Source organism: Dermacentor andersoni, chromosome 1 (genome assembly GCF_023375885.2).
Source record: "Dermacentor andersoni chromosome 1, qqDerAnde1_hic_scaffold, whole genome shotgun sequence".
NCBI lineage: Eukaryota > Metazoa > Arthropoda > Arachnida > Ixodida > Ixodidae > Dermacentor > Dermacentor andersoni.
Genome location: NC_092814.1, coordinates 336,618,898 through 336,634,873, shown reverse-complemented (window position 1 = coordinate 336,634,873; position 15,976 = coordinate 336,618,898). Strand labels below are relative to the sequence as shown.

The 15,976-nt window shown below is 48.2% G+C and overlaps 2 protein-coding genes and 17 non-coding genes across 19 annotated transcripts in view; 18 read left to right on the top strand and 1 right to left on the bottom strand.

Moving 5' to 3' along the window:
• Positions 1-15,976, bottom strand: part of LOC126516467 (lysyl oxidase homolog 3-like) — a 154,182-nt gene that overhangs the window by 116,942 nt on the left and 21,264 nt on the right. The gene's annotated exons all lie outside the window — the stretch shown is intronic.
• On the top strand, positions 1,437-1,510 carry TRNAN-GUU (transfer RNA asparagine (anticodon GUU)). The gene has a single exon. It is a non-coding gene; the product is annotated as a tRNA-Asn (tRNA).
• Positions 1,584-1,657, top strand: TRNAN-GUU (transfer RNA asparagine (anticodon GUU)). The gene has a single exon. It is a non-coding gene; the product is annotated as a tRNA-Asn (tRNA).
• On the top strand, positions 1,663-2,841 carry LOC126530405 (uncharacterized). The gene has a single exon (XM_050177693.3). It carries the CDS (start codon positions 1,663-1,665, stop codon positions 2,839-2,841), a length of 1,179 nt encoding a protein of 392 aa, XP_050033650.2.
• On the top strand, positions 6,588-6,661 carry TRNAN-GUU (transfer RNA asparagine (anticodon GUU)). Its single transcript has one exon. It is a non-coding gene; the product is annotated as a tRNA-Asn (tRNA).
• TRNAN-GUU (transfer RNA asparagine (anticodon GUU)) lies at positions 6,735-6,808 on the top strand. Its single transcript has one exon. It is a non-coding gene; the product is annotated as a tRNA-Asn (tRNA).
• Positions 6,882-6,955, top strand: TRNAN-GUU (transfer RNA asparagine (anticodon GUU)). Its single transcript has one exon. It is a non-coding gene; the product is annotated as a tRNA-Asn (tRNA).
• TRNAN-GUU (transfer RNA asparagine (anticodon GUU)) lies at positions 7,029-7,102 on the top strand. Its single transcript has one exon. It is a non-coding gene; the product is annotated as a tRNA-Asn (tRNA).
• TRNAN-GUU (transfer RNA asparagine (anticodon GUU)) lies at positions 7,176-7,249 on the top strand. The gene has a single exon. It is a non-coding gene; the product is annotated as a tRNA-Asn (tRNA).
• On the top strand, positions 7,323-7,396 carry TRNAN-GUU (transfer RNA asparagine (anticodon GUU)). Its single transcript has one exon. It is a non-coding gene; the product is annotated as a tRNA-Asn (tRNA).
• TRNAN-GUU (transfer RNA asparagine (anticodon GUU)) lies at positions 7,470-7,543 on the top strand. Its single transcript has one exon. It is a non-coding gene; the product is annotated as a tRNA-Asn (tRNA).
• On the top strand, positions 7,617-7,690 carry TRNAN-GUU (transfer RNA asparagine (anticodon GUU)). Its single transcript has one exon. It is a non-coding gene; the product is annotated as a tRNA-Asn (tRNA).
• TRNAN-GUU (transfer RNA asparagine (anticodon GUU)) lies at positions 12,879-12,952 on the top strand. The gene has a single exon. It is a non-coding gene; the product is annotated as a tRNA-Asn (tRNA).
• On the top strand, positions 13,026-13,099 carry TRNAN-GUU (transfer RNA asparagine (anticodon GUU)). Its single transcript has one exon. It is a non-coding gene; the product is annotated as a tRNA-Asn (tRNA).
• Positions 13,173-13,246, top strand: TRNAN-GUU (transfer RNA asparagine (anticodon GUU)). The gene has a single exon. It is a non-coding gene; the product is annotated as a tRNA-Asn (tRNA).
• TRNAN-GUU (transfer RNA asparagine (anticodon GUU)) lies at positions 13,320-13,393 on the top strand. The gene has a single exon. It is a non-coding gene; the product is annotated as a tRNA-Asn (tRNA).
• Positions 13,467-13,540, top strand: TRNAN-GUU (transfer RNA asparagine (anticodon GUU)). Its single transcript has one exon. It is a non-coding gene; the product is annotated as a tRNA-Asn (tRNA).
• On the top strand, positions 13,614-13,687 carry TRNAN-GUU (transfer RNA asparagine (anticodon GUU)). Its single transcript has one exon. It is a non-coding gene; the product is annotated as a tRNA-Asn (tRNA).
• Positions 13,761-13,834, top strand: TRNAN-GUU (transfer RNA asparagine (anticodon GUU)). The gene has a single exon. It is a non-coding gene; the product is annotated as a tRNA-Asn (tRNA).

Here is a 15,976-nt window from a genome sequence, read left to right as displayed (position 1 = left end):
GAGTCTTCTGGAGGCTGTTGCGGTAGTAAGAAGGTTTGGGGAAGTGACGGGGAGCCTTGTGAATTGGGAAAAGTGCCTGGGGTTCTCGCATGGCGAGTGGCCGTCAGCCCCCAACAGATTTGCTAACGTGAAATGTGTTGAAACACCAGTAAAGTACCTCGGCGTTCCACTTGAAAATTATAAGAAAACTGATGATTTATGGTTAGAAAACGTGAAAGAAACACGAGAAAAGGCGGAGAGGTGGAAAGGGGCTCATCTCTCAATTTTCGCCAGAGCGACAGTGTGCAATTTATTTTTTGTTAGTAAAGTATGGTATATTATGCAAGTGTTGTATTGTTCGCGAGTGTATGTGCAGAAGTTCCATCGAGTTTTTGCTGTCTTTATTTGGGCGTCCAGCTGGGAACGCTGCAGCCGTACGAATCTTTTTCGGCGAGTGAAAGATGGGGGCTTGGGTCTGGCACACCTTTTCGTGCGACAGCTTGTAAATAGTTTTTTTTTTTTTTTTCTTTCGTGACGTCAACGACCCGTTCTTAAGAGCGGTGTGTCAAGTGCGACTTTGTAATGCGTTACCAGAGTTTGTTATCAGCAGTCAAATAATGCCTGGTACTCTATTCGGTTTTTTTAAAGAGATAGTAGCGAGTGTCCGCTTTTTGTCAGTACGGTTCTCGAATGACTATCTGTTCAGTGTAAAAAGAAAGAAATTGTACAGTGACCTGTGTGATGTTATTTTTCCAGTGCCTATGTACAGATCCATATACAGTGGAGGTCAAGGTAACAATGTTTTAAAACGCGTAAAAAGAATGGATGTGCAGCCAGGAGTGAAATCTTTTTATTTCAAGCTTCACACGGGCACTCTGACAGTGAGAACGTTTTTGGAAGAACGCGGTTTTTACATGCCGTGGGGTTCCAACTGCCTGATTTGCAAAAAACCAGAAACAGTAGACCATGTGTTCCTGCATTGTTGGGAGGGGGTGTTCTTTTTGGATGTCCTCCAAAGAACCATAATGAAAGATTTTCCGTTGGATCCGTACGGCATCCGATTTCTGCCATTAGATAATGAGGACGGCGTCCCATTTGACCTCATCATGCTCACAGGCCTCTACTGTATATGGCGAGCCCAAATGGAGGGCTTCTATTGTGACCCAGACGCACGGCCTGCGCGCCTGCATTTCCGTGAACACATGTCACGCTTTATTGACGTAAAAAAAGGAGAATTTGTTGTACCTGAGTGGCTACCGAGGATTGAAGCATTGGCATTCCTCAAAGAATTTTAATAGACAAAGTCAGCCAAGTTGTGCTGGTCGCTTCATTACAGAATGTTTCATTTTCTACATGAAGCGTGGAATATTTTATTTATTTTGTTTGTTTTGGTTGTGTTGCTCATAAGATGTACGAGTATGTGAAAGCGTTGAGAACTGGCAATAAAGAAAAAAAAAGCCTCCGTGGCGCAATCGGCAAGTGCGTTCGGCTGTTAACCGAAAGGTTGGAGGTTCAAGCCCTCCCGGGGGCGTTGGTGTCTTATTTTTTTTAGATGCGTTGCGTGAAAGCCACGAGCCCATGAGCTAAACTGCAGCGCGAGGCTCGCCTCCGTGGCGCAATCGGCTAGCGCGTTCGGCTGTTAACCGAAAGGTTGGAGGTTCAAGCCCTCCAGGGGGTTGTGCGATGACGAGCTCCGTAGGGGCGGCTACAGCGGCTATTGCCAGCCGCGGCAACAGGAACTTTTCATCTGAAGAAGGCTACGAGTTGATTTTGCCGAATTTGCCAACAGGTCGTCTTGTTGTTAATACAGTTTTTCTTCACGGAGATGTTCAAGCGCGGCCTTACCGAGTCAAAGATTTTCGCGACGCGTTGTCTGGTTTGTCGCTGCTTCCTGAAGTGATCGCCTTAGGGGCGTATCGGATGAGCCACGTGTGGGCCGTAACTTTCAGTAGTGCCGAAGCCGTGAAGAAGTTACTCGCTGCGAGTGAATTGAAGGTCAAGGGCCGGCGCTGCGTCGTCATTGATCCTGGAAACCAAGATGTAAGGATGAAAGTGCACTGGCTGTTGCACAACGTTCCAGACGAGGACGTGCGGGTGGCCTTCCTTCCTTATGGAAAAGTGACAGAAATTAGCAGAGAGCGGTGGCGAGTACACGGAATCACTGACAAGGGGTCCACAACCAGGCTGGTGTCCATGCGTCTCAAGGCAGGCGTTAAGCTGGAAGATCTACCACACCAGCTGAACGTCGCAGGTGAACAAGCTTTGGTGGTCGTATCAGGCCGTCCGCCGATGTGCCTGCGCTGTCATGCAACGGGGCACATTCGCCGCGACTGCAGGGTTCCAAAATGCAGTGCCTGCCGTAGATTCGGACATGAAGAAGGTCAATGCCCTAAGACGTACGCCAGCGTCGCTGGGCCTACGAGTGGCGAGGATTCATCCGAACTTCTCATGGATGAAAACGACGCTGAAGAAGCTTCGAAGCCGTCAAAGGACACCACAGTCCGCAAAATGGTAACGCTGGCAGCCAACAAACCCTTTTTGGAGGAAAGGCGTCAACCAGCAGAGCGCGAACGGGATACCAAAGACCAGGCCGTGGAAAAAACCACCACATCGAAGGACGCCTGTCAACCTATCAGCGAGGATACAAAACTGGAAGAAACCCAAGAGACCTGCATGGACGTCGTCGAAAGCCTCAGTGGACAGCCCACCAAGCGGCCATTGGAGGAGAGCGTTGAGGAAGCAGACAAAGGAGTTGAAGAGACAGAACCACCGCCGAAGGGACTCGGCATAAGACGGTCTTTATTGAAGCAGAGGCCGAATATTTCCGCTGAGCGGCGGTCGGCGGGAAAACCTCCGCCTTGACGCCGACTCTCCGCGCAGCGCAACCTTTTGGGGTCTTCGGGAAGACGTGGGGACTCTGAGCGAACTCATTTGCAAGTGTCGTGAAGCCTTCCGGTTAGAAGATTCCTATAGCGCACATTGTGCTGCATAAGTGAAGTGTCTACAAGGTTCATCTTCGCTGTAAGTGTTATACTATGCTAACTAATTTTTCAGATTGTAAAGGGGTACTGTAATGCGATCATTTTGCAGAACATATAAAAAGAAATGGCTTTAAAATCAGGCACAGCACTACGCATAGCGACGATAAATATCAGAGGTCTAGCGTCTAGGAGACGACAGTACCAGCTTAGTCGCCTGCTATTAGAAAATGAGCTGGATATCGTAGCAGTTCAAGAGACAAAGGTAGATACGCAGGAACAAAGTGATCGCATGGTATCACCTTTTAGAAATCGGTACAATGTTGCCATAAGTCATGCAGTAGGTTTGTCAGCAGGTTGTGCTCTATTTCTTCGAAATTCTATTGAGATTGTAGAGGAATCTTTGAGTGTCAGTCAATGTGGTCGTTATATTGTTTGTGATTTCACCTTCGCAATGAAAAATTGGAGGGTGATTAACGTGTACGCACCAAACAAGGAACATGACCGGCGAGTGTTCTTTGAGGAAATGGAAAAACACCTGCTATGCGATAAGCTGGTCATATTACTGGATGATTTCAACTGTGTTTGTGAACCAGAAGATAGAGTGAACAAACGACCTATTCGAGATAAAAGTGCAATATTTTTAAGCGCAATAGTGGATGAACACAATTTAGATGACGTGGGATCTTTGTTTTCATGTAACTCCCCCCAGTTCACTCATTTTCAAGGAAATAGCCACGCTAGACTAGATAGAGCTTATATATCGACAGCTCTTGTACCTTTGTGCAGTAATTACACAGTCAATCATGTTTCTTTCAGTGACCACAGCTTAGTGTCTTTCTCGCTTGGAGCAGAAAAAAGAAAAAGTACATTTAATTGGCAGCTCTGGAAACTTAATGACAATCTATTGGATGACAAACCTTTCGTAGATTACGCAATGGAAAACCTTAATGACTTACTTGAAGATCACCAGAACATAATTGGCAGATGGGAGCTTTTCAAAGAAAAAATAACGGTTAAGGCGATAGAACGGGCTTCTGCACTTAAGCACAGTAAAATAAAACGCGAAAAAGAACTGCAAGCCCAGTTAGTCTTCTTGATCAGCCAAGAAAGTGTTACCCCGGCCTACGCAGTAAAGAAATTCGAGACGTCAAGCGACAACTTGAGCTTATCGATGTCGAAAATTATAGAGGAGCAGTGATACGGGCTCGTGCAGAGCATTTGTGGATGGGCGAAACGCCCACCAAACGCGCCCTTAGTGACGAAAAAAGATACGCGACCAAAAAAGAAATCAAAGAAATAAGGTACCGAGGTGCAGTCACAGATACGAAAAGTGGTATAGAAGACGCTTTCGTAGAGCACTTTCGGAAATTGTTTGGTGAAAGGAAAGAAGTAAACAAGGGATTCGTAAACGCTTTTCTTCCACTTATGCCGCAACTAGATGACAATGTAAAATCAGTCCTAGAAGCCTCAATTACATTAAAGGAAATTGAAAAATCAATCGATGATTTGAACCCCGGAAAGTCGCCCGGTCCCGATGGACTGGGTTCAGCGTTTTATAAGAAATTTAAAACTCCTATAGCTAAGGCATTGCATGCGGTAATACAAGAGGCATATGAAGTAGAAGAGCTTCCCCTTTCCTTCCGTCAATCACATATCATTCTCATTCCTAAAACGGACGACCGACTTAAGCAATTATTGGTAGGTTCTTACCGGCCAATTACCCTCTCTAACGTAGATTACAAGATATTCATGAAGGTCTTGGCAAGAAGATTACAAGGTTTTATTAAAGATATAGTCGGACCACACCAGACGTGCGGAATTAAAGGTAGGAGCATAACGACGAACATTCATGTAGCAAGAAATATTTTAGAGTGTTGTGATGTTTTTTCCAACCACGTGGCAATGCTCCAAATAGATCTGGAAAAAGCTTTTGACCTTGTCACGCACGAAATATTGTTTGCCATTATGGAATATGTAAATGTAGGGAAAATAATACTGGAAGGTGTAAAAATGTCGTACACTGGATGCTCTGCCTCAATTATAATTAACAAACAAGTCAGCAAAAGCATCCATGTCGTCTCTTCGGTGAAACAAGGGTGTCCTCTGTCGTCACTACTTTTTAGCCTTTATTTAGAGCCATTTTGTTTAAAGATTATTCAAAATGAGGAAATAAGAGGCTTTCGTATTATGGCTTGTGAAGTCAAAATATTATCTTACGCCGACGACATAGCTGTTTTCTGTACCGATAGAGAAAGTGTAACAAATGCGATAAAAGATGCCACAGCTTTCTGTCAATACACAGGGAGCAGAATAAACTGGAATAAATGTCAGGGTTTCTGGCATGGTGAATGGGATAGTGCGCCAGTCACGTACGCCAACATTCAGTGGACGACTACTCCAAGTAAATACCTAGGCGTTCCACTACAACATTACAAGGATACAAAAGAATACTGGAAAGAACAGAACGAAAAGGCTCGAGAGAAAACACAAAAATGGGGAGGACGAGACCTATCAATTTTTTCCCGTGCCACAGTGTGTAACATTTTTATTATTGCTCGAGTATGGTATGTTTTGCAAGCGTTGCACACGTCGCGCATGAGTATTCAACGACTGCATAGAGTGTTGGCTGTTTTTGTATGGAACTCATCATGGGAAAGGGTGAGCCGCACAAATTTGTTCCTTCCAGTGCGATTGGGAGGACTGGGTTTGATTCATTTGTTCGTGAGACAAATTGTCTCTAGGTTCGTATATTATCGCAATCAAAGAAATCCTTTTTTAAGAAGTGTTATGCAAGTGAGATTGGCGAACGCATTGCCAGATGTCATTGTGTCATCATGCGCCCATATGCAACGCAATGTGCGCGGATACATGCATGAAATTGTTGCGGCTGTCCAGTTTCTAAAAGTAAGATTTTCAATGGAATACCTCAGCGAGGTCAAGAGAAAACGCCTCTACAAAGACCTAATTGATGTGATGATGCCTGTTCCCTTGTATCGAAGGATGTACAATCCTGGGCCAGGCAGCAATGTTTTAAAAAGGGTTAAAAGTATGACTATCCGATCGTCAGTCAAAACTTTCTTTTTCATGCTCCATAGTGGCACACTTTCTACAATACCGTGGCTAAAGGAAAACGGGTTGTTAGTACCATGGTCGGTAGACTGTGTAATATGCAAAAGGCCTGAAACAATCGAGCACATGTTTCTCGATTGTTACGATGCCGTATTCTTATGGGACATCTTGGAAAGAACCCTGAAAAAGGAACTGCCGCTTACACCCTACGGCATTCGATTTCTTCCCGTCGAAAGCGAAGGTGTGCCGTACGATATGCTAATGATTCTAGTAATGCACAGTGTTTGGAAAACCAGAATGTCAGTGCGTAATGCGGACGTCAACGCGAGGTCAGCCCGGGACAACTTCAACGAAAGCATTGCATATTTACGAGATGTGTACAAACAGAAGGAAGAAAAGCCAGATTGGTGTGTTTATCTGGACGAACTCCTGACCGTGAAGCGTTTTTTTACCCACTTATGCTAGCCAGACACAAGCTAGCATTTTTAATGTGATGTTGTGATGCTGTTTTTCACTGTATTGTGCCAAGTTGGCAATAAAGAAAAAAAAAAAAAAAAAGCCTCCGTGGCGCAATCGGCTAGCGCGTTCGGCTGTTAACCGAAAGGTTGGAGGTTCAAGCCCTCCCGGGGGCGTTGGTGTCTTATTTTTTTTAGATGCGTTGCGTGAAAGCCACGAGCCCATGAGCTAAACTGCAGCGCGAGGCTCGCCTCCGTGGCGCAATCGGCTAGCGCGTTCGGCTGTTAACCGAAAGGTTGGAGGTTCAAGCCCTCCCGGGGGCGTTGGTGTCTTATTTTTTGTAGATGCGTTGCGTGAAAGCCACGAGCACATGAGCTAAACTGCAGCAGGAGGCTCGCCTCCGTGGCGCAATCGGCTAGCGCGTTCGGCTGTTAACCGAAAGGTTGGAGGTTCAAGCCCTCCCGGGGGCGTTGGTGTCTTATTTTTTGTAGATGCGTTGCGTGAAAGCCACGAGCACATGAGCTAAACTGCAGCAGGAGGCTCGCCTCCGTGGCGCAATCGGCTAGCGCGTTCGGCTGTTAACCGAAAGGTTGGAGGTTCAAGCTCTCCCGGGGGCGTTGGTGTCTTATTTTTTGTAGATGCGTTGCGTGAAAGCCACGAGCACATGAGCTAAACTGCAGCAGGAGGCTCGCCTCCGTGGCGCAATCGGCTAGCGCGTTCGGCTGTTAACCGAAAGGTTGGAGGTTCAAGCCCTCCCGGGGGCGTTGGTGTCTTATTTTTTGTAGATGCGTTGCGTGAAAGCCACGAGCACATGAGCTAAACTGCAGCAGGAGGTTCGCCTCCGTGGCGCAATCGGCTAGCGCGTTCGGCTGTTAACCGAAAGGTTGGAGGTTCAAGCCCTCCCGGGGGCGTTGGTGTCTTGTTTTTTGTAGATGCGTTGCGTGAAAGCCACGAGCACATGAGCTAAACTGCAGCAGGAGGCTCGCCTCCGTGGCGCAATCGGCTAGCGCGTTCGGCTGTTAACCGAAAGGTTGGAGGTTCAAGCCCTCCCGGGGGCGTTGGTGTCTTATTTTCTTTAGATGCGTTGCGTGAAAGCCACGAGCACATGAGCTAAACTGCAGCAAGAGGCTCGCCTCCGTGGCGCAATCGGCTAGCGCGTTCGGCTGTTAACCGAACGGTTGGAGGTTCAAGCCCTCCCGGGGGCGTTGGTGTCTTATTTTTTGTAGATGCGTTGCGTGAAAGCCACGAGCACATGAGCTAAACTGCAGCAGGAGGCTCGCCTCCGTGGCGCAACATTCCACTTCCGGCCACCACAGCGGACGGTCACGGAATGTTGTGCTCCGTAGGGGCGGTTCATGCGGCCCAGCCGGGCCGCGGTATCAGGCTTACGGAAACGTCTTCACAGGATTACCAGCTTGTTTTGCCGCATCTGCCATCAGGTATGACCGTGTGTAATACCGTGTTTTTGCACGGTGATTTGAAGGCCATGCCCTATCGAGTCGAACATTTTCGCGATGCGCTTGACCGTCATAAGCTGTTGCCGGAGGTGGTGGCCCTCGGGGCCTACCAGATGAACCATGTCTGGGCTATAACATTCAAGGACGAAGTCGGAAAAAAGAAGCTGCTGTCAGCGAAGGCCTTTAGTGTCAAAGAACACCGCTGCGTCGCCATTGACCCTTGCAACCAGGATATTAGAATGAAGCTGTTCTGGCTGCTTCACACGACTCCCGACGAGGACGTCAGAGCAGCCTTGGCGCCGTTCGGAACGGTGACCGAAATTTCCAGGGAGCGGTGGCGAGTACCAGAGTGCGGCGACAAAGGTTCTCACACGCGTCTGGTATCGTTACGGCTGAAGGCTGGTATGACCATGGAAGACATCCCGCATCAGCTACGAGTATCAGAGGACCATGCGCTCGTGATTGTTCCAGGCAGAGCTCCGCTCTGCCTCCGATGCCGCGGCACCGGCCATATACGGCGCGAGTGCCGTGTGCCACGCTGTGGACTCTGTCGTCGTTTCGGCCACGACGAGACCCAGTGCGTGAGAAGCTACGCTAACGTGACCGGGTCTGGCCGGAGCGACGCGTTAGACGAGCACTTGATGGATCAAGCGGACGCGGAAGAGACTGCTGGAGCGGGCGGAGACCCACGAGGCACGGAAGAGAAGCCAGTGGTCATGGCAAGCGTCAAGTGCCAACCCAGAAAGGGCAGTAGCGAGGCAGTGGCCAAGAATGAAGTGCAAAGTGAACCGTCTGCCGAAAATTCTACGGTGCGTGAAAGTGAGGGGGACGCGGAGGCTGCCGAGGGCGTTCTGCGACAGGGCAACTCTGGCGCTGCCTTCATCGAAGAATCCGGCGAGAAAATGGACCAGGCCAGCGCCGTCTCAAAGAGACCTCGCGAAATACCCGATCAAGATGTCAGGCTTGAGCAAGACGACGGTGACAGCAGCGAAGGGCCACCCACGAAGGCTTCCTCTTTCCGGCGGTCTACACTCAAGCCCAAGCCGAACGTCCCGCTCGAGAGGAGGCCGACGCGAGAACATCCACCTGAGGGGCGCCAGACGCCGACCAATCCGCCAGGTGGTCGGCAGACGCCGACCGTCCCACCAGACGGGCGACAGACGCCGACTGTCCCACCAGATAAGCGGACAACGCCGACAGTTCCCCCGCGGTAGCGGGGTGCTGTTCGGTAGAAGGCTCAGTAAGGACTAGGTGCTGCGGAACCTTTAAGTGAATGATGAGTAGCGCATTTGGTAACGTCATGCCTTCGCCGTATGAGACGGAGCTTATGATGGTGTAGGGTTTTGTTTTTTGTAAGTTTGGCGGTCTTTGATCTCCGAAATGTATTGTAGTTTGTGCTTGCTCTTCTCTTTCAATGGCAAATAATCATGGAATAGCAATACGTATTGGCACGCTTAACGTACGAGGGCTAACGGCTAGACGGCGACAAGCACAATTAAGTCGCCTGATGCTGGAAAACGACATAGATATTCTTGCTGTTCAAGAAACTAAAATTGAAAGCGAAGAGCAAACGGACAAAATGGTTCAGGTTTTTAAATCCCGTTACAACATTTGTGTTTGTCATGGAGTAGGTAAGGCCGGTGGCTGTCTTTTATTTTTGCGTAATTCAATAGGTATTGTTGCGCAGAGTGTAATGTCGGCCCAAGATGGGCGATTGGTCCTATGTGATTTCTCTTTAAATAATATTGATTGGCGAATTGTCTGTGTGTACGCTCCAAACAAAATTAGTGATAGGAAAATTTTTTTTAACTTTGTTGAGCCACACCTGACGTGTGAAAGAAATGTTGTTCTTCTTGGTGACTTCAATTGTGTTTGCATGTCCGAAGATAGGGTGCCCAGTAAAATAATACGGGATACAAGTGCGCATCAACTCTGCGCAATCGTGGCAGACTATGATTTAGTAGACGTTGGAAGCATATTAAGCGGTAACAGTGTTGTTTTTACTCATTTCCAAGGGCAGAGTCACGCTCGACTAGATCGTTTGTACGTATCAGCAAACCTTGCGCGAACGGTCAATAGCTACGCAGTAAAGCACGTGAGCTTCAGTGATCACAGCCTAGTAACGTGTACATTGGGCACGAAACATAAAGGGTCTAACTTTAACTGGGAACTGTGGAAAATGAACGAAACGATCTTAAGTGATGAATGGTTTGTCAAAACGGTAAAAGGAAAAATTGACGTAATGCAAATAGATGCTACAACAAATTAGGCTGAGCTGTGGGAGTAGTTTAAAATTGAAGTGAAAATGAGTGCGATCGAGAGGGCTTGTGTGATGCGTCATAAAGCTAAACAAAGAGAGAAAGAACTACAAAGCATGCTCGATTATTTTCTAAACGCGGAGTGCACAATACCGGGATTGTTTTCGAAACAGATTAGAGAAATTAAACGCGAACTTGAAAGGGTGGACGCTCAAATTTACCAAGGAGCCGCGATAAGAGCACGATCCGAGAGGCTGTGGCTGGGAGAGGCGCCAACTAAGCGCGCGCTCAGTGACGAAAAGGGTTACGCATCCAAAAACATAATAAAAGAAATTTGTTTTAACAACAGAATGTCAAAAGACCCAGAAGTAATTGAAAAAGCTTTCGTTGAACACTACCGAGCTTTGCTCGGTAGGCAGGTGCCCGTAACAGAAGAGTTTGTGAACACCTTTCTAACACTTCTGCCAAAATTGCAAGACGAAATAAAAAAGGGACTCGAGAGACCGATCTCTGCGAAAGAAATTACAGAAGCCATAGAAGACTTGGGTAAAGGAAAGGCGCCTGGACCAGACGGCCTAGGAGCAGCTTTCTATAAAACTTTCAAGGCCGAAATAAGCGAGATACTGTACTGTGTAATATCAGAAGCTCATGAAACTAAGCACTTGCCGCCATCATTCAGAAAAAGTCATGTTGTGCTTATACCGAAAACCACCGATACGGTAAAGCTGAAATCTGTCGCTGGATACAGGCCCATAAGTCTTACGAATTCGGATTATAAAATCTACATGAAGGTGCTCGGAAAAAGGATGCAGTCAGTTATTAAATCCATAGTAGGCCCACACCAAACATGCGGTATTAGGAATAGAACAATATTGTCGAATATTCACATCGCTAGGAGTATATTGGAATGCTGTGATGCGAACCTCGAATGTGTAGCAATGGTTCAGTTAGACCTAGAAAAAGCTTTTGACAGGGTTGCTCACAGCATACTTCTTGCCCTGCTAAAACACATTAATGTAGGCGAAGTGATTCAGGACGGAGTAGCCATGGCTTATGAGAACTGTTCCGCTCACCTTATAATCAATAAAAGACTCAGCGAAAATATACCAGTATTATCCAGTGTGCGCCAGGGGAGCCCTTTGTCGCCCTTACTTTTTGCGATCTTTCTTGAACCTTTCTGTTTGAAGGTACGAGAAAACGAAAACATTCGCGGCTACCGTCTCTTAACTCAGGAAGTAAAAATACTAGCTTACGCAGATGACATCGCACTTTTTTGCATTGACCAAGAGAGCATTCGGGAGGCAGTCAAGGATGCAAGAAAGTTTTGCAGTCTAACGGGGAGTGCCATAAGCTGGCCAAAAAGCTTAGGCTTCTGGCACGGTGAATGGGACAGCCGGCCTGCAGTGTTAGAAACAGTACCGTTCACAGATACGCCAACCAGTTATCTTGGTGTTCCTTTGGAATACTATCGCGATACCACGACGCAATGGACTGAACAAACTGAGCGGGCTAAAGCACAAACAACGAAGTTGGGAGGCAAGAATCTGTCAATATTCACGAGAGCCACTGTCTGCAATTTATTTCTTGTCGCTAAAGTGTTTTATATGTTGCAAGTTTTATGTATATCCCGAGTGTGTGTACAAAAGTTGCACAGGGTTTTTGCTATGTTCGTGTGGGGATCAGGATGGGAGCGCATGAGTCGTCTGAATCTGTTTCACGCTGTGCAGAAAGGAGGGTTGGGTTTGTCGCATTTATTTTTGAAACAAGTAGTGTCGCGTTTCATGTTCTTGCGCGACGAAAGCGATTGTTTTTTGCGGTGCGTTATCCAGACGCGATTAGGTGACGCACTGCCAGAATATGTTGTGACGTCGTATGGCATACGTCAAGTGGTTGTCCGAGGTTTTTTGTTTGAAGTGATAAGCTCTTTCCGTTTTCTAAAAGTACACTCTTCTTTGGAATACCTCAACACAGTCGCAAGAAAGCGATTATACCGAGATTTAGTTAATATCATGTGTCCAGTACCAATATACCGTGCAGTATATGCACTGGGGCGTGAGCAGAATGTCTTAAAAAGATTTAAGAAAATGCCTGTAAGAGCAACAACAAAAACTTTTTTTTTCATGCTACACACTGGCACGCTTCCTGTCAAGCCATGGCTGCAGGAGAAGGGGATCTTTGTACCCTGGAGTGTGAATTGCCAGATATGTCAGAAACCGGAGACAATGGAGCATATTTTTCTGGAGTGCAGGGACTCAGTCTTCCTTTGGGACATTCTACAAAGGACACTAAAAAAAGAATTTCCTTTAACACCTTTTGGAATCCGTTTTTTACCGTTTGAAGAGACAGAAGGCGTGCCATGTGATATGGTGATGTTACTCTGCATGCACAGCGTGTGGAAAACACGAATGGCGGTGCGTAATGAGGATGTTGACGCAAAACCGGGCAAAGAATATTTTGCTGAAAATGTATTGTACATTCGCGAAGCATTTAAAGCGCTCAGCGAACCACCTGAGTGGTTAACAGCATTTGAACAGCTTGCAAACATTCAGCCTTTTTAAACCAAAATTAAACGACAAGGTACACCCGCACATTGAACTGTCTTTTTTGTTTTGTAATCGCAGCGGAGAATAGCTGTGAATCGTGTATTTGTTATAAAACAGGCAATAAAGAAAAAAAAAGCCTCCGTGGCGCAATCGGCTAGCGCGTTCGGCTGTTAACCGAAAGGTTGGAGGTTCCAGCCCTCCCGGGGGCGTTGGTGTCTTATTTTCTTTAGATGCGTTGCGTGAAAGCCACGAGCACATGAGCTAAACTGCAGCAAGAGGCTCGCCTACGTGGCGCAATCGGCTAGCGCGTTCGGTTGTTAACCGAAAGGTTGGAGGTTCAAGCCCTCCCGGGGGCGTTGGTGTCTTATTTTTTTTAGATGCGTTGCGTGAAAGCCACGAGCCCATGAGCTAAACTGCAGCGCGAGGCTCGCCTCCGTGGCGCAATCGGCTAGCGCGTTCGGCTGTTAACCGAAAGGTTGGAGGTTCAAGCCCTCCCGGGGGCGTTGGTGTCTTATTTTTTGTAGATGCGTTGCGTGAAAGCCACGAGCACATGAGCTAAACTGCAGCAGGAGGCTCGCCTCCGTGGCGCAATCGGCTAGCGCGTTCGGCTGTTAACCGAAAGGTTGGAGGTTCAAGCCCTCCCGGGGGCGTTGGTGTCTTATTTTCTTTAGATGCGTTGCGTGAAAGCCACGAGCACATGAGCTAAACTGCAGCAAGAGGCTCGCCTCCGTGGCTCAATCGGCTAGCGCGTTCGGCTGTTAACCGAAAGGTTGGAGGTTCAAGCCCTCCCGGGGGCGTTGGTGTCTTATTTTTTTTAGATGCGTTGCGTGAAAGCCACGAGCCCATGAGCTAAACTGCAGCGCGAGGCTCGCCTCCGTGGCGCAATCGGCTAGCGCGTTCGGCTGTTAACCGAAAGGTTGGAGGTTCAAGCCCTCCCGGGGGCGTTGGTGTCTTATTTTTTGTAGATGCGTTGCGTGAAAGCCACGAGCACATGAGCTAAACTGCAGCAGGAGGCTCGCCTCCGTGGCGCAATCGGCTAGCGCGTTCGGCTGTTAACCGAAAGGTTGGAGGTTCAAGCCCTCCCGGGGGCGTTGGTCTCTTATTTTCTTTAGATGCGTTGCGTGAAAGCCACGAGCACATGAGCTAAACTGCAGCAGGAGGCTCGCCTCCGTGGCGCAATCGGTGATTCCACTTCCGGCCACCACTGCGTGCGGACGCGGAATGTCGGCTCCCGCAAGGGCGGTGTTTGCGGCCCAAAAGGGCCGCGGTATCAGGTTTATGGATGCTGCTACACAGGAGTACCAGATTATTTTGCCGCAATTGCCGAAAGGTACGACCGTCTCTAATACCGTCTTTTTGCACGGGGATGTCAAGGCGAGGCCCTATCGCGTAGAACATTTTCGAGACGCGCTAGCCCGTCTGCAGTTGATGCCGGAAGTGTTGGCTTTAGGAGCCTATCAAATGAATCACGTATGGGCTATTACCTTCAAAGATGAAAAAGGAAAGCAGAAGTTGCTGACTACGGAAGCGTTAACTGTGAAGGGTGAGCGATGTTTGGTGATTGACCCACGCAACCAAGACGTACGCATGAAGCTTTACTGGCTGCTGCACACCACACCAGATGAGGACGTGCGAGCGGCGCACGTCCTCATCGGGAGGGCGAGCACCCTTCGGAACAGTGACCGAGATGTCAAAGGAAAAGTGGCGTGTAGCCGGATGCAGTGACAAAGGGTCGCACACAAGACTCGTGTCTTTATGCTTGAAACCTGGCCTTACCACAGAAGATCTTCCGCATCAGCTACGTGTCGGCGAGGACCACGCACTCGTGTTGGTGCCTGGCAGAGCACCGCTCTGCCTCCGGTGTCACGGCACCGGTCATATGCGGCGCGAGTGCCGCGTTCCACGTTGCGGGATCTGTCGTCGCTTCGGCCACGAAGATACCCAGTGCGTGCGAAGTTACGCGAATGTGACAGGGTTTGGCAAGAGCGACGTGATAAACGAACACCTAATGGATCAAGCTGACGCAGAGGACACAGCTGGGGCGGGTGAGGTCCAGCCTAACTCTGACGAGGCGCCAGCCGCTACGAGCCATGACAAAGAGCAGCCGGAGGAAGCCAGCAAAGAAGACAATATGGCACAGAAGCAGGCGACAGAAAGCAGCGAAGAAGGCGAAGCTGTGCTCGGAACCGCCGAGAAGACCATGGACGAGAGCCCTGGAATCGTCGGCGGCAGCGCAGAGGCGGTGAATAGCGGCCATTCAACGGCTGTCTCAAAAAGACCACGAGATGAAAGCGTTGGAAAGGCTGGGAAAGGAGAAGACCGGAGTGCAGCTGAAGGACCGCCTGCCAAGACTACCACCTCTCGGCGGCTTTCGCTGAAACCCAAACCGAACGTGCCACCGGACAAGAGGACACCGCCAGCAGTGCCCCTCCCATAGGGGGCCCGCTGGTTTGTAGTAAGGAACGAATGAACTGAGGGTGGACGTGTACGTTGCAGTTTCCATGATGTGTGCCGACAAGGAAGACGCGAGGGCTTCGACCAGTGTGGCGGAGCCATTTAACGATGTCGTCCAGTCCAGGGCTGTAAGTCCGTTACCAGTAAACTTGCATCAGACGCCAAGTAGTCCGTCTGTCCCTCAACTTTCTAAACATGGCTTAAAAATAGGGACACTCAATGTGCGTGGCCTGTCGACGAGAAAGCGGCAAGCTCAGCTTAAAAGGCTATTAATTGACCATGACATTGATATTCTTGCAGTTCAGGAGACAAAAATTGAAGGTGAGGAACAGACGGATAGAATGGTTGAAATGTTTAAATCAAATTACAATGTTTGTGTTAGTCATGCTAATGGGAAGTCTGGAGGATGTGTTATTTTTCTGCGTAACACTGTCGGTATTATTGAAGAAACTGTAGTAGCGCTCGATAATGGCCGATTAGTTATGTGTGACCTATCTTGCAATGAAGTAGACTGGAGAATTATCTGTATTTACGCCCCGAACAAAGCAAGTGAGGGAAAAGTGTTTTTTGAATATATGGCCACCTTCATAAATTGTGATAGGAGAATTCCTTTATTAGGTGATTTTAATTGTGTATATTTGCCCGAGGACACATCTAAAGATGTGTTCATGAACGACAAGAGTGCAGAAATGCTCCGATCCACAGTTCAAGAGTATGACCTTGTTGATGTGGGTGATGTACTACGTGAACACCAAGTAATGTTCACTCATTTTCAAGGG

What these genes read in the sequence shown, in the direction of transcription:
- LOC126530405 (XM_050177693.3), top strand. Translation starts at nt 1,663, where the DNA reads ATGACGAGCTCCGTAGGGGCGGCTACAGCGGCTATTGCCAGCCGCGGC.